General features: G+C 39.3%; 1 protein-coding gene across 1 annotated transcript in view; it reads right to left on the bottom strand.

The window, feature by feature from the left end:
* The window catches only part of LOC137631754 (HEAT repeat-containing protein 1-like), a 622,900-nt gene that overhangs the window by 170,078 nt on the left and 436,302 nt on the right, over positions 1-16,520 (bottom strand). Inside the window, exon 8 of the mRNA XM_068363681.1 lies at positions 15,958-16,074. Coding sequence (XP_068219782.1) covers positions 15,958-16,074 — 117 coding nt within the window. The remainder of the gene's footprint in view (positions 1-15,957; positions 16,075-16,520) is intronic.

The raw sequence follows: 16,520 nt of genomic DNA on the forward strand, positions 1-16,520 counted from the left end.
AAAGGGGAAGAGCGAGAGAGGGTGTGGCGTTATTGCTGAGTGAATGGATGACAGGTAAAGTAGTAGAATGGAAGGAGATATCATCTAGGTTAAGGTGGGTAAGGGTTAGGTTGGGTAGGGAATGTTGGGCGTTTGTCAGTGCGTATAGGCCAGGTAGTGAGAAAAGTGAAGAAGAGCGGAATGAGTTCTGGAATGAATTAACTAGGTGTGTAGAAGGACTGGGTAGAAGAAATTATGTAGTTGTCATGGGTGATTTAAATGCTAGAGTGGGCGCTGGAGAGGTAGAAGGTGTCATTGGGAAGTATGGCGTACCAGGTGAAAATGAGAGTGGTGAGAGACTGGTAGATATGTGTTGAACAAGAGATGGTAATAATTGCTAGCTTTTTTAAAAAGAAAGATAAAAATAAGTATACATGGGTAAGAGTGGCAAATGGAAGAGTGGTAGAAAGGGCATTAATGGATTATGTGTTGATAACTAAAAGAATGTTTGGAAGATTGAAAGACGTGCACGTGTTTAGGGGTATGGCTAACGGTATGTCTGATCATTTTTTAGTGGAAGGAAAATTAGTTGTAGCAAAAGAGTGGGGGAATATAGTAGGTGGATGTAAAAGGATCTAGTGAGGGTTGAAGAGCTAATAAAACCGGGGGTAAAAAGTAAATATCAGGAAAGGTTGAAAATGGCATATGACGAGGTGTGAGTAAGAGAAACTGGTAATTTAGAGGAGGAGTGGAAGTTAGTAAAAGAAAATTTTGTTGGGATTGCAAGTGATGTATGTGGCAAGAAGGTTGTTGGAGGCAGCATGAGGAAGGGCAGTGAATGGTGGAATGAAGGAGTGAAGGTAAAAGTGGAAGAGAAAAAGAGGGCTTTTGAAGAATGGCTGCAGAGTAATAGTATAGAGAAGTATGAAAAATATAGAGAGAAAAATGTGGAAGTAAAGCTCAAGGTACGTGAGGCAAAGAGGGCAGCTGACCTGAGGTGGGGTCAGGGATTGGGTCAGTCATATGAAGAGAATAAGAAGAAGTTTTGGAAAGAAGTAAAGAGAGTAAGGAAGGCTGGCGCAAGAATTGAAGAGACAGTGAAAGATGGAAATGGAAGGTTGTTAAAAGGAGAGGAGGCAAAGAAAAGGTGGGCGGAATATTTTAAAAGTTTGCTGAATGTTGAGGATAATAGGGAGGCAGATATAATTGCTGTTCCAGGTGTTGAGGTGCCGGTGATGGGAGATGAGAATGAGAGAGAGATTACAATAGAGGAAGTGAGGAGAGCACTAGATGAAACGAGAGTAGGAAAAGCATCTGGTATGGATGGTGTGAAAGCTGAGATGTTGAAGGAAGGGGGTGTGACTGTACTTGAATGGTTGGTGAGATTGTTTAATATGTGTTTTGTGTTGTCAATGGTACCAGTAGATTAGGTTTGTGCATGTAATGTACCACTATATAAGGGTAAGGGAGATGTGCATGAGTGTTGTAATTCAAGAGGTATTAGTTTGTTGAGTGTAGTTGGAAAAGTGTATGGTAGAGTAATGATTAATAGGATTAAGGATAAAACAGAGAATGCAATCTTGGAAGTACAGGGTGGTTTTAGAAGAGGTAGGGGTTGTATGAATCAGATTTTTACAGTTAGGCAGATATGCGAGAAATATTTAGCAAAAGGCAAGGAGGTGTATTTTGCGTTTATGGATCTGGAGAAAGCATATGATAGAGTTGATAGGGAAGCAATGTGGAATGTGATGAGGTTATATGGAGTTGGTGAAAGGTTGTTGCAAGCAGTGAAAAGTTTCTACAAAGGTAGTAAAGCATGTGTTAGAATAGGAAATGAAGTAAGTGATTGGTTTCCGGTGAGTGGGGCTGAGACAGGGATGTGTGATGTCGCCGTGGTTGTTTAACTTGTATGTTGATGGAGTGGTGAGAGAGGTGAATGCTCGAGTGCTTGGACGAGGATTAAAACTGGTAGGCGAGAATGACCATGAATGGGAGGTAAATCAGTTGTTGTTTGCAGATGATACTGTACTGGTAGCAGACACAGAAGAGAAGCTTGACCGACTAGTGACAGAATTTGGAAGGGTGTGTGAGAGAAGGAAGTTGAGAGTTAATGTGGGTAAGAGTAAGGTTATAAGATGTACGAGAAGGGAAGGTGGTGCAAGGTTGAATGTCATGTTGAATGGAGAGTTACTTGAGGAGGTGGATCAGTTTAAGTACTTGGGGTCTGTTGTTGCAGCAAATGGTGGAGTGGAAGCAGATGTACGTCAGAGAGTGAATGAAGGTTGCAAAGTGATGGGGGCAGTTAAGGGAGTAGTAAAAAAATAGAGGGTTGGGCATGAATGTAAAGAGAGTTCTATATGAGAAAGTGATTGTACCAACTGTGATGTATGGATCGGAGTTGTGGGGAATGAAAATGATGGAGAGACAGAAATTGAATGTGTTTGAGATGAAGTGTCTAAGGAGTATGGCTGGTGTATCTCGAGTAGATAGGGTTAGGAACGAAGTGGTGAGGGAGAGAACGGGTGTAAGAAATGAGTTAGCGGCTAGAGTGGATATGAATGTGTTGAGGTGGTTTGGCCATGTTGAGAGAATGGAAAATGGTTGTCTGCTAAAGAAGGTGATGAATGCAAGAGTTGATGGGAGAAGTACAAGAGGAAGGCCAAGGTTTGGGTGGATGGATGTTGTGAAGAAAGCTCTGGGTGATAGGAGGATAGATGTGAGAGAGGCAAGAGAGCGTGCTAGAAATAGGAATGAATGGCGAGCGATTGTGACGCAGTTCCGGTAGGCCCTGATGCTTCCTCCGGTGCCTTAGATGACCGATGAGGTAGCAGCAGTAGGGGATTCAGCATTATGAAGCTTCATCTGTGGTGGATAATGTGGGAGGTTGGGCTGTGGCACCCTAGCAGTACCAGATGAACTCGGTTGAGTCCCTGGTTAGGCTGAAGGAACGTAGAGAGTAGAGGTCCCCTTTTTGTTTTGTTTCATTGTTGATGTCGGCTACCCCCCAAAATTGGGGGAAGTGCCTTTGGTATATGTATGATGTATGTATAACATATTTCTATTTAACATTACACCAAGGTCTTTAATTGCTTCCTTGTTTGTGATTGTCTCGTTATTAGGTTCCTTGTATGCATATACCATTCCTTCTCTGTTTCCATAATTAATTGATTCGAATTTATCGGAGTTAAATACCATCCTATTTATCTCTGCCCATTCATATATTTTGTTTAGATTTCTTTGTAGTGAGTTCCTATCTTCATCACAAGTAATTTCTCTACTTATTCTTGTGTCATCGGCGAAACTTCTCACTACAGAGTTTTCAACATCACAGTCTATGTCTGAGATCATAATAACAAACAGCAGTGCAACTAATACCGTAAACTGTAGCACGCCAGATATTACCTGATCTTCATCTGATTTCTTGTCATTTGCAACCACCATCTGTTTTCTGTTTTGCAGGAATTCTTTTACCCATTTTCCTATCTTTCCCACAAGCTTTTCTCTAATATATTATGGTCTACCTTGTCAAAGGCTTTTGCAGCTAGATAGATCACATCTGTGTCTTTTCCATTTATCATATTTTTGTATATGTTTTCACAGTGTGCTATCAGTTGGGTTTGCGTACTTTTTCCGGGCACAAAACCGTGTTGACCTATATTAAAAAAATTATTTTAAACCAAATGATTCATTATTTTCTTTTTTATTACCCTCTCATACATTTTCATAATACAGTATGTGATGTTAGACTAACAGGTCTAAAATTGCTTGCCTCTAGACTTGATCCACTTTTGAAAATAGGGGTTATATAAGCTAATTTATGTTTAACATATATCTCGCTCATATCTACACTTTGTCTTGGCAGTATTGCAAGCGGCTTCGCGATAGTGTGTAGTTTTCCTTAACAAAATTGCTGCAACTCCATCTGGTCCGGCTGCCAATCCATTTTTAATTTCGCTTATAGCCTTGACAATATCTGCTTCATTAATATTTATATCCGTTAGATATTCAACATTTTCTTCTCTCATTTCTGTTTCATTATTCTCATTCGCAATTCTTGGCGTGAACTCACTCTTATATTTTTCTGGTAATATGTTGCATATTTCACTTTTTTCATTCGTTAACCGTCCTTCAATTCTTAGAGGGCCTATTTCTAACCTCCCTTTATTCATATTTTTTGCATAGGAGTAAAGTAATTTGTTTTTTATTTTTATATATTTTGAAGTGTCCTTTCTTCTAAGTTCCTTTTTTCATTTTCTTTCGATTGAATAATCTTTTGTTCTGCATTTTCTATCTTACTTTTTATTTCCATCATTTTCCATACATTTTTTTTCTTTTGCAAGATTTTTCTTCCACTTTCTAATTTTCTGAAATAAGATCCTTCTGTCTCTTGGTATTTTCTTTTTTATTACCCTCTCATACACTTTCATAATATGTGATGTTAGACTAACAGGTCTATAATTGCTTGCCTCTAGTCTTGATCCACTTTTGAAAATAAGGGTTATATAAGCTAATTTATGTTTAACATATATTTCGCTCATATCTACACTTTGTCTTAGCAGTATTGCAAGCGGCTTCGTGATAGTGTGTGGAGTTTTTTTGGACAAAATTGCTAGAACTCCATCTGGTCCGGCTGCCGATCCATTTTTAATTTCGCTTATAGCCTTGACAATATCTATATCCATTAAATATTCAACATTTTCTTCTCTCATTTCTGTTTCATTATTCTCATTCACAATTCTTGGCGTGAACTCACTCTTATATTTTTCTGCTAATATGTTACATATTTTCCTTCTTCCATTCGTTAACCATCCGTCAATTCTTAGAGGGCCTATTTCTAATCTCCCTTTATTCATCTTTTTTGCATAGGAGTAGAGTACTTTGGGGTTTTTTTTTTTTTTGATATTTTGAAGTGTCCTTTCTTCTAAGTCCATCTTTTCATTTTCTTTCGATTGTATAATCTTTTGTTCTGCATTTTCTATCTTACTTTTTATTTCCATCATTTTCCATACATTTTTTTTCTTTTGCAAGATTTTTCTTCCACTTTCTAATTTTCTGAAATAAGATCCTTCTGTCTCTTGTATGCATGTCTGTTGGTATGCATGTCTGTTGTTCATTGTTTTTTTTTTGGTACATATTTTTCAACAATTTTCTCCAGTATTTTGTACAGTGTGTCCGTATTTACCTGTATATTATCACTTATGAATACATTTTTCCATTCTTTGTTTTCTTCTTTTATTTCTGACCATTTTATATTCTTACTATAAAAATTATATTTTCCATATCCTTCCCAACGTTTTGTGCTTTGATTATCTCTGCGATCACTTGCTTTGGAATGGACTATTAATTCTATGACATTGTGGTCTGAAATTCCTGTGTTATACACTATTATTTCTTTAACATAATTCACCTCATTCACAAATACTAAATCTAGGACATTTTCCTTTCTTGTTGGAATGTGGTTTATTTGTTGCATATTACGTTCTAATAGCATATCTTGAAGCTTTTTAAATTGCCTCTTATCTTCTGCGCTACTATTACTCTCTTTTTTATATGTATATATACAACCACTTTCTTCTATCCGTTCTTTCCAATCCACGAAAGGAAAGTTAAAATCTCCGGATAGGAGTATATTCCAGTCCTTATGGTTTTTACATATATCATATATTTTTTCTATTATTATGTCAAACTCCTTAGTATTTGGGGGTCTGTAAACTACAATATTCACTAGTTTTTTCAAATTCAAATTCTACCGCAATCAACTTACATTCTGTGTTGCTGTATTTTTCACAGACTTTTCCTTGATTTATGTCTCTTCCATATATTGCGGTTCCCCCTTGATTCCTATCTGTTCTGTCTGATCTATATGTTTGGAAACCCTTTACCTGGTCATCACTGCCAGTCTCTTGGGAATACCATGTTCCACTTATATTTAATATTATTCTTTCAATTTGGGTTAGTTCTTCTAAGAACTCTATTTTGCTTTTAGAGTTACTCGTGACTAAACCCTGTGCATTCATCACTATTATGGTTTGTGTTTCATCCCCATTATTTAATATTGGTAATATGGATTTTCCCATGCTTCCTTCCTGTTCTGATACTATGTTCTTTTCTTCATTTCCTGGAATTCTGCCATTAAAAAATCCACCTTTTCTATTATATTTGCTCTTTCGCCTTCATATTTATTTTTGTGTGTATACCTGCAATTATCCCCATATCTGTACCAACCCCTGGAATTATAGATGCATTCTTTGTAGTTGGGCTCTAATTGTGCATATTTGGGTTGAAAGGCATCATATCTTGGGGCCTTTTGTGCATAGCGCGGTATATACTCGCCTTGTTTTTTTTTCATTTTTGCTTTTATTTTTATTTTCTGTTTGCTGAGTTTTCTTACTTTCATTCATAGTTGCAGGATGCATATATCGACATTATTTTTTTAATTTGCATCCTTTTCCTTCTTTTAGGCTTTTGCATATTTTTGGATGGAGATCTCTGCATTCGTCTCTATATCCATCTAAATACGCACATTTACCATATATTTCATAATTATGGCATATCTTTGGATGCTTGTAGTAGCACCTTTCACCAAATCTGCAATTCCCTCTTTTCAGCAAATTGCAGACTATATCTTTCTTTTTCTTGTTCTTGCTCTTCCCTAAAATTATGTAGGTCCTGGTAGAGTCTCTTGGGTCTATTATTTGATTCCATCTGATAATTTATTTCTTCGTAAGTATGTTGTTGGATGGCATCATAAGTTATATCAATGATTTCCTCTGCATCCTTACACATTATTATTATTTCTCCTTCTTCTTCTTCTTCTTCTTCTTGCTGATTCAGTCTCGACTTAATTATATTTTCTATCTAGACTAAGCTTGTTGAGCAGAATACCTTTGTGTCTCTATTTTTTTTATTTTTTGCTGTATTTCAGCACATGTAGGGTGTGTTGGAACATGACAGGCATTGCATTTTCTGATCAGTTGTTGAGGATTAATAATGGGATACCATATCTTACATGTATTGCACAATTTTGGCATTCTTTTCCCCAATGCATCAATCAGCATATTCACCATATTGGACTTCTTATTGTTCTTTGATGAGAGAGAGAGAGAGAGAGAGAGAGAGAGAGAGAGAGAGAGAGAGAGAGAGAGAGAGAGAGTGTGTGTGTGTGTGTGTGAACGAGTGTGTGGTTGATTTCTGTGGCTGGAGTGTGGATGAGCTTATTGCGGGACAAATGTCCGAAGCTTGGATTGAACAAGTCAAGGCTTGCGTGAGGGATGTGATTACTAAGTTCCTGGATTTCTTGCACATGCGAAGGGATCGAAGAATATACAGTATATATATATACATACATATATATATATATATATATATATATATATATATATATATATATATATATATATATATATATATATATATATATATATATATATACATATATATATATATATATATATATATACTGTATATATATATATATACATATATATATATATATATATATATATATATATATATATATATATATATATATATATATATATATATATATATATGTTATTTTTATTAATAAAATAAATTTTTGAATATACTTACCCGGTGATTATATAAGCTGCAGCTCTGCTGCCCGACAGAAAAACTCTACGGTCAAAATACGCCAGCGATCGCTATGCAGGAGGGGGTGTACATCAACAGCGCCATCTGTCGAGCAGGTACTTAGTACTCCATGTAAACAAAGAACCAATTTTCTCCTCGGTCCACTGGGTCTCTATTGGGGAGGAAGGGAGGGTCCTTTAATATATAATCACCGGGTAAGTATATTCAAAAATTTATTTTATTAATAAAAATAACATTTTTCAATATTAAACTTAGCCGGTGATTATATAAGCTGATTCACACCCAGGGGGGTGGGTAGAGACCAGCATTACATGTTTACATTATTATGAGCTAAGTATTTTGTATTTCATTTTAGCAGTTATTCAAAATAACAAACATAAAATAAATAAGTACCTGGTAAGAAAGTCGACTTGAACAATTACTCTGCCTTTTTAAGTACGTCTTCCTTACTGAGCCTCGCGATCCTCTTAGGATGCTGAGCGACTCCTAGGAGCTGAAGTATCAAGGGTTGCAACCCATACTAAAGGACCTCATCAAAACCTCTAATCTAGGCGCTTCTCAAGAAAAGAATTTGACCACCCGCCAAATCAACCAGGATGCGAAAGGCTTCTTAGCCTTCCGGACAACCCAAAAAACAACAATAAAAACATTTCAAGAGAAAGATTAAAAAGGTTATGGAATTAGGGGAATGTAGTGGTTGAGCCCTCACCCACTACTGCACTCGCTGCTACGAATGGTCCCAGGGTGTAGCAGTTCTCGTAAAGAGACTGGACATCTTTTAAGATAAAAAGACGCGAACACTGACTTGCTTCTCCAAGAGGTTGCGTCCATTATACTCTGCAGAGATCTATTTTGTTTAAAGGCCACTGAAGTTGCGACAGCTCTAACTTCATGTGTCCTTACCTTCAGCAAAGCATGGTCTTCCTCATTCAGATGGGAATGAGCTTCTAGTATCAACAGTCTGATATAATAGGAAACTGCATTCTTTGACATAGGTAAAGAAGGTTTCTTAATAGCACACCATAAAACTTCTGACTGTCCTCGTAAAGGTTTAGTTCGTCTTAAATAGAACTTAAGAGCTCTAACAGGGCATAAGACTCTTTCTAGTTCATTTCCAACCAAATTAGAAAGGCTTGGAATATCGAACGATTTCGGCCAAGGACGAGAAGGTAGTTCGTTTTTGGCTAGAAAACCAAGCTGTAAAGAACATGTAGCCATTTCAGATGAAAATCCGATGTTCCTTCTGAAGGCGTGTATCTCACTGACTCTTTTAGCTGTTGCTAAGCAGACGAGGAAAAGAGTCTTTAAAGTGAGATCTTTAAAGGAGGCTGATTGTAGTGGCTCGAACCTTTCTGACATAAGGAATCTTAGTACCACGTCTAAATTCCAACCTGGTGTGGCCAAACGACGCTCCTTCGAGGTCTCAAAAGACTTAAGGAGGTCCTGTAGATCTTTGTTGTTAGAAAGATCTAAGCCTCTGTGACGGAAGACTGCTGCCAACATGCTTCTGTAACCTTTGATCGTGGGAGCTGAAAGAGATCTTTCCTTCCTCAGGTATAACAGGAAGTCAGCTATTTGGGTTACAGAGGTACTGGTTGAGGATACTGATACCGACTTGCACCAGCTTCGGAAGACTTCCCACTTCGACTGGTAGACTCTAAGAGTGGATGTCCTCCTTGCTCTAGCAATCGCCCTGGCTGCCTCCTTCGAAAAGCCTCTAGCTCTCGAGAGTCTTTCGATAGTCTGAAGGCAGTCAGACGAAGAGCGTGGAGGCTTGGGTGTACCTTCTTTACGTGTGGCTGACGTAGAAGGTCCACTCTTAGAGGAAGGGTTCTGGGAACGTCCACCAGCCATTGAAGTCCCTCGGTGAACCATTCTCTCGCGGGCCAGAGGGGAGCAACTAACGTCAACCTTGTCCCTTCGTGAGAGGCAACTTCTGCAGTACCTTGTTGACAATCTTGAACGGGGGGAATGCATAAAGGTCTAGATGGGACCAATCCAGTAGAAAAGCATCTATATGAACTGCTGCTGGGTCTGGGATTGGCGAGCAATAATTTGGGAGCCTCTTGGTCATCGAGGTTGCAAAGAGATCTATGGTAGGTTGGCCCCATGTGGCCCATAGTCTCTTGCACACATTCTTGTGTAGGGTCCATTCTGTTGGGATGATTTGACCCTTCCGACTGAGGCAGTCCGCCATGATATTCATGTTGCCTTGAATGAACCTCGTTACTAGAGACAGGTTTAGATCTCTTGACCAGGTGAGGAGGTCCCTTGCGATCTCGTACAACGTCATAGAATGGGTCCCTCCTTGCTTGGAGATGTACGCCAAGGCCGTGGTGTTGTCTGAGTTGACCTCCACCACCTTGCCTAGAAGGAGGGACTTGAAGCTTTTCAAGGCCAGATGAACTGCCAGTAGCTCCTTGCAGTTGATATGAAACGCTCTTTGATTCGAGTTCCAAGTTCCCGAGCATTCCCGACCGTCTAATGTCGCACCCCAGCCCGTGTCCGATGCGTCCGAGAAGAGAACGTGGTTGGGGGTCTGAACAGCCAGGGGCAGACCCTCTCTGAGGTAGATGTTGTCCTTCCACCAAGTCAGTGATGACTTCATCTTCTCGGAAATGGGGATCGAGACCGCTTCTAGCGTCTTGTCCTTTCTCCAGTGAACAGCTAGGTGAAATTGAAGGGGACGGAGGTGCAGTCTCCCTAACGTAATGAACTGGTCCAGGGATGAAAGCGTCCCTATCAGACTCATCCACTGTCTGACTGAACATCGGTCCTTCTTTAGCATGTTCTGGATGCATCCTTGGGCTTGACTTGTTCTGGGGGCCGACGGAAAAGCCCGAAAAGCTTGACTGTGAATCTCCATCCCTAAGTACACTATAGTTTGGGATGGGACCAGTTGGGACTTTTCCATATTGACCAGGAGACCCAATTCCTTGGTCAGATCTAGAGTCCACTCTAGATTCTCCAGACAGCGACGACTGGAAGAAGCTCTTAGAAGCCAGTCGTCCAAATAGAGGGAGGCTCTGATGTCCGCTAAATGCAGGAATTTGGCAATATTCCTCATCAGTTTCGTAAAGACAAGAGGCGCCGTGCTTAGGCCAAAGCACAGGGCTTGAAATTGGTAGACAACCTTCCCGTAAACGAACCTTAGAAAAGGTTGGGAATCTGGGTGGATGGGGACGTGAAAGTAAGCGTCCTTTAGGTCTAAAGAGACCATCCAGTCTTCCTTCCTGACCGCTGCTAGAACAGACTTCGTCGTCTCCATGGAGAACGTCTGCTTTGTGACAAAGACATTCAGAGCACTGACGTCTAGCACCGGTCTCCACCCTCCTGTCTTCTTTACCACTAAGAAGAGACGGTTGTAGAAGCCCGGGGATTGATGGTCCCGGACTTTGACTACCGCTCCCTTTTCTAGTAAGAGAGACACCTCTTGCTTCAAAGCTAGTCTCTTGTCCTCCTCTCTGTACCTGGGAGAGAGGTCGATGGGAGACGTTGCTAGAGGGGGCTTGCGCATAAACGGAATCTTGTACCCTTCTCTGAGCAACTTCACAGATTGTGCATCTGCGCCCCTGTTCTCCCAGGACTGCCAGTAGTTCTTGAGTCTGGCTCCCACTGCTGTCTGAAGAAGGTGGCAGTCAGACTCTGCCTTTAAAGGACTTGGTACCTTTCTTCTTAATCCCACGTCTCCCTTCGGCACGAGCACCTCCTCTGCTGGAGGCTCTGCCACGAAAGGGCGGAATAAATCTGGACGCTGGAGTGTCCATCCTGGGTCTAGACACGGTAGGCAAAGGGGTGGCTTTGCGGGCAGATAACGCAACCAGGTCATGCGTGTCTTTTTGAATCAAGGAGGCAGCAATCTCCTTGATCAACTCCTCTGGGAAAAGGCACTTTGAGAGAGGAGCAAACATAAGTTCCGATCTCTGACATTGTGTTACTCCAGCTGACAAGAAGGAGCAAAGGTTTTCCCGTTTCTTGAGGACCCCGGAAACGAACGAAGCCGCAAGCTCACTGGAACCGTCCCGTATGGCCTTGTACATGCAGGACATAATGAGCATGGAAGTTTCCTTGTCAGAAGGGGAGGTCTTCCTGCTCAACGCTCCCAAACACCAATCCAAAAAGTTAAAAACCTCGAAGGCTCTGAACACTCCTTTCATCAGATGGTCTAAGTCTGAAGGAGTCCAACAAATCTTGGAGCGTCTCATGGCTAGCCTGCGGGGAGAGTCTACTAGACTTGAGAAGTCGCCCTGGGCAGAGGCAGGAACTCCCAAGCCGAGAACTTCTCCCGTGGCATACCAGACGCTCGATCTGGAAGCGAGTTTCGCAGGGGGAAACAAGAATGCTGTCTTCCCAAGGTGCTTTTTGGACTGCATCCAATCTCCCAACACTCTTAAAGCTCTCTTGGACGAGCGGGCGAGGACGAGCTTCGTAAAGGCAGGCGCGGATGACTGCGTGCCTAAAGCGAACTCAGATGGAGGAGAGCGTGGGGCTGCAGAAACAAACTGATCAGGTTGTAGGCTAACTGGTGGTGCAGCTTCAACCTTCTCCGCACAAAAGTCCTGCATTAATGACGTTAACTGCGTCTGCATGGTCTGCAGCAAAGACCACTTAGGGTCTACAGTAGCAGGTGCGGCAACAGACGGTGTTACTGCCTGTTGCGGTGCCGCTTTGCCTCTCTTAGGAGGTGTGCACTCATCGGAAGACTGCAGCGAGTCCGAACTGACCCAGTGGCTACAGCTGGGCCGTTGGACTTGCGCGGAAGGGACCGACTTGCGTTTAAGAGGCCGTGAGACCTTGGTCCATTGTTTCTTCCGAGAAACATCTTCCGCAGACGAGGAATAAATGGGCTCTCTCGTCTTCTTGTGGGTGGGGCGATCTTGGTAAGATACGTCCGAAACCACGGAGGGAACGTCTGTCCGCTGATTAAAGCCTGTCGAACCCTTTGGTCGTACGACATTGCTTCTCCCCTGGGCTTGGGAGCTTGCAAGAGGTCCCGGACTGGGAGGACGACAGGCACGAACAGACGCACCCTCAAGCGCAACACTAACACTTTCCACAACACTACCACTCACTTTGTCACTACCCACTGCACTCTTACCCTTCAACTCCTTGACGTCTGCCATGAGTTGGTTACGGTCACTCGCCAATGACTCGACTCTCTCACCCAGAACCTGGATGGCACGCATCATATCTGCCATCGAAGGTTGTTGAGTGCTAGAAGGGGGATCAGGAGCAACCACTACAGGGGAAGGAATAGGTTGTGGGGCATGAGGAGAGGAAATATCAACGGAGCGAGATGAACTTCTCCTGACTCTATCTCTCTCTAGCCTACGTGAATATTTCAGGAATTCGAGAAAATCGAATTCCGAAAGCCCAACGCATTCCCCACATCGATCTTCCAATTGACAGGTTTTATCCCGACAATTGGAACAAACGGTGTGCGGATCGATAGAGGCCTTCGGAAGACGCCTTGAACAGTCCCTAGCACTACACTTTCTGTATTTAGGGACTTGAGAAGGGTCAGCCATCTTGAATTAGTCAAAAGGGGAATTCAAAATCTATCCAAGTCGTCAACAAATAATCCAAAAATCAATAAAAGAATGCAAGGATGTATTGAAGATAACCTCTGCAAAGCGAAAGCTAATAACTAGAAATGTGTACTTCACCAAAATCTGTGAAAACCAATCCAGTAAGCAACAGCGAATTTTAGTAGGTCTTGCCGGTGGCACGACAGAGAGAAAATTGGTTCTTTGTTTACATGGAGTACTAAGTACCTGCTCGACAGATGGCGCTGTTGATGTACACCCCCTCCTGCATAGCGATCGCTGGCGTATTTTGACCGTAGAGTTTTTCTGTCGGGCAGCAGAGCTGCAGCTTATATAATCACCGGCTAAGTTTAATATTGAAAAATATATATATATATATATATATATATATATATATATATATATATATATATATATATATATATATATATATATATATATATATATATATATATATATACATATATAATATATATATATATATATATATATATATATATATATATATATATATATATATATATATATATATATATATATATATATAAATATATATATATATATATATATATATATATATATATATATATAAATATATATATATATATATATATATATATATATATATATATATATATATATATATTGTATATGTATATATATATATAAATATATATATATATGTATATATGTATATATATATGTATATATATATATATATATATATATATATATATATATATATATATATATATATATATATATATATATATATATATATATATGATAAATTTTGCACATTTTTTTGAATATATATATATATATATATATATATATATATATATATATATATATATATATATATATATATATATATATATGAATTTTGGCGTTTTTAATTTGTATGTTACGTTATGCATATTTTAGGTCTTTTTAATGTCTTTTTTAGTTTTTTTTTAATCAATAAATATTGTATTAGTGATTATTCTCAATTTTAAATATCCTTCCTATGCAAGAGTCCACCTAGGTAAAAAAGGTTATTTTGCAGAGTTATTGTCACTACGTAAGATTCAAGGCTGCGAGGTTTTTGTATTTGGATCCAACCACAATAAATCTGACATAAAACACCCTTAATGACATGAAAAGCATTGATGCTTCAAATAAAGGGGATGAAGAAGGACTTGAACCTACGGCCATACACCAATTGGTTCTGAGTTTTGGCCATGAGACCTTGCACAAAAATAAAGGAGTTTCTGCCTCCCCTCAGTGTGGCTAAGTAAATGAATTTATGTAACTAGCTGACTCTCTTCAACGATGCTAAGGTTAGCAAAAAAAAAAAATAAAGACAGGTTTAAGGGTTGGATCCCTGTCTCAGGACTTTCATAAAGGGTAAAACGGGGTACACATAGGCAACTTAAAAATGAGGAATACATTCCACTCTGGGGTCTTGAGGTCCAGGGGTGGGTATGACTGTTCAAGATTTCTCACACGCTTAAGGATAGGTCCATACCCTTGAGTCAAAAGGCCATGTACAAGGCGGAGCAGTAGCTATTGAAACAGTGACTGAGAGGTGCTTCTCTCTGTGAAGATGACAAATAAATCATAGACCTGCACTAACAAGGGCCTCCAACCAGAGAAGTACAGTATCCCTTCTACGACACCAATTGCATAAGGTGTCTCACTTTCCCTGGTAGACAGCTACAAAGAACCCTCACAGGTATTAAGACTCATGAAAAGCCCTTTGCTCAGAGGAGATGCTGGATAGCCTCCAACTGTGAAGTTCCAGCAATCAGTAGTGCTGACAGATTGGGATACCACTTATTATGTGGCCATCTGGGACCCACCAGGGTCAACCTGAGTCATGGGGTAATCAACACTGTTGATTAGCAGATGGCTCGGGCCGAACAGAGGATTGGGGTACTCGTCCAGATAATCTAATGGATCACAAACAAGGGAGAAAAACAAGATCTTCCTCTTTAACCACAGGACGAACAGGTTGATCCCAGAACCCCACAATGCAAGAACCCTCCATTACACAGGGATGAAGGGACCACACCCACCCTACAACCTGCCCTTGGCAAAAGAATTTGAGCCTTTGCCAAGTCAAAATTAAAATGACAGTCAACTATCGTTTTCCTGCTAACATATTTCTGTCAAATTCCGATTTTGTACTTAGAATAAAAATCAATCAATCTCCATCATTTTAGCCAATTGGTAAATTTGTAACACTTGGCAGTTTTATGACAACTTTATCACTAACAAATTTGATGTTCATTTGTTCAAATTCAATCTCTTTCAGGATTACACAGCCCAGGGGATATTAGAATTTTATGACAATTTCTGACTGGACAAGGATTTGATCCTTTACCAAATCAAAATCAAAGTCAATGACAACTACCATATCCCCCTAACAATAAAGAGATAAGAATTAACTCTGACTCTGCTGTGTATATTCCTGATGATTCAGGTTTTGGACTTAGAATCTACATCTCCACCATTAAAGCCAATTGATGTTTGTAACACTTAGCTGTTTTATGATAATTTTATTACTGTTAGTCATGATTTTCATTCATTCAAGTAACCATGGGGAAATTCAGAGGGAGTTCATCCAATTACATATTTATTACACAAACTTATCAGAATTTCAAGAATTTTTCTTTTATCTCTTGACCATAAAATATTAATTAAAAGTGGTGAAGGGTCCTGATGTAAGAGAAGGCTAACAATTATTTTTAGGTATCCAATATACTTGAAATAATTGTTAATACTTTTACACAAAAAAGCAAACATTAAAATGTAGAAAAAATAAATCCTTTACCTTATAACTTTAGTAGAATCTGACAAAGACAACTGTAGAGACTCCACGAACTTCATCAAATCCAAAAACTTTTCTACGTTCCAATTTTCACTTTCGCTGTTATCATGCAGCAACAATCTGGAGATGGATAAATATTAGTAAGAAATGCAATAGTATTACATAAATTCAACAATTGATCATCAAATATTTTCTTTAATCATCAATGTTTAAAATCATAACAACAAGCATTACCTCACACATGCAAGCAAGCAGTTGGTCTTAATCCTATACATTTTTTAATCAAAATCATATAGTTACAGGGTAAACAGTAGAGTAATAGAATTAAGAGCAAATAAAACTAAGACCACAGCTAAAGAACTTCTTATAAAGTAAATTCTGGGTATCTTTATACACTAACATCAGCCATTGTTTTACAGATAATCAAATTTTACAAGGAAAAATGTGTGCTATCTCTTCCTTTATACATAGATCATAATGATTTTTTATTAATATAAATATAATGTACTTGTTTCACAACAACCATTACTTACAAATGGCTAAAATCTCCATTTAGGTTTAAAAGT

The sequence above is a fragment of the Palaemon carinicauda genome, chromosome 40, assembly GCF_036898095.1.
Source record: "Palaemon carinicauda isolate YSFRI2023 chromosome 40, ASM3689809v2, whole genome shotgun sequence".
NCBI lineage: Eukaryota > Metazoa > Arthropoda > Malacostraca > Decapoda > Palaemonidae > Palaemon > Palaemon carinicauda.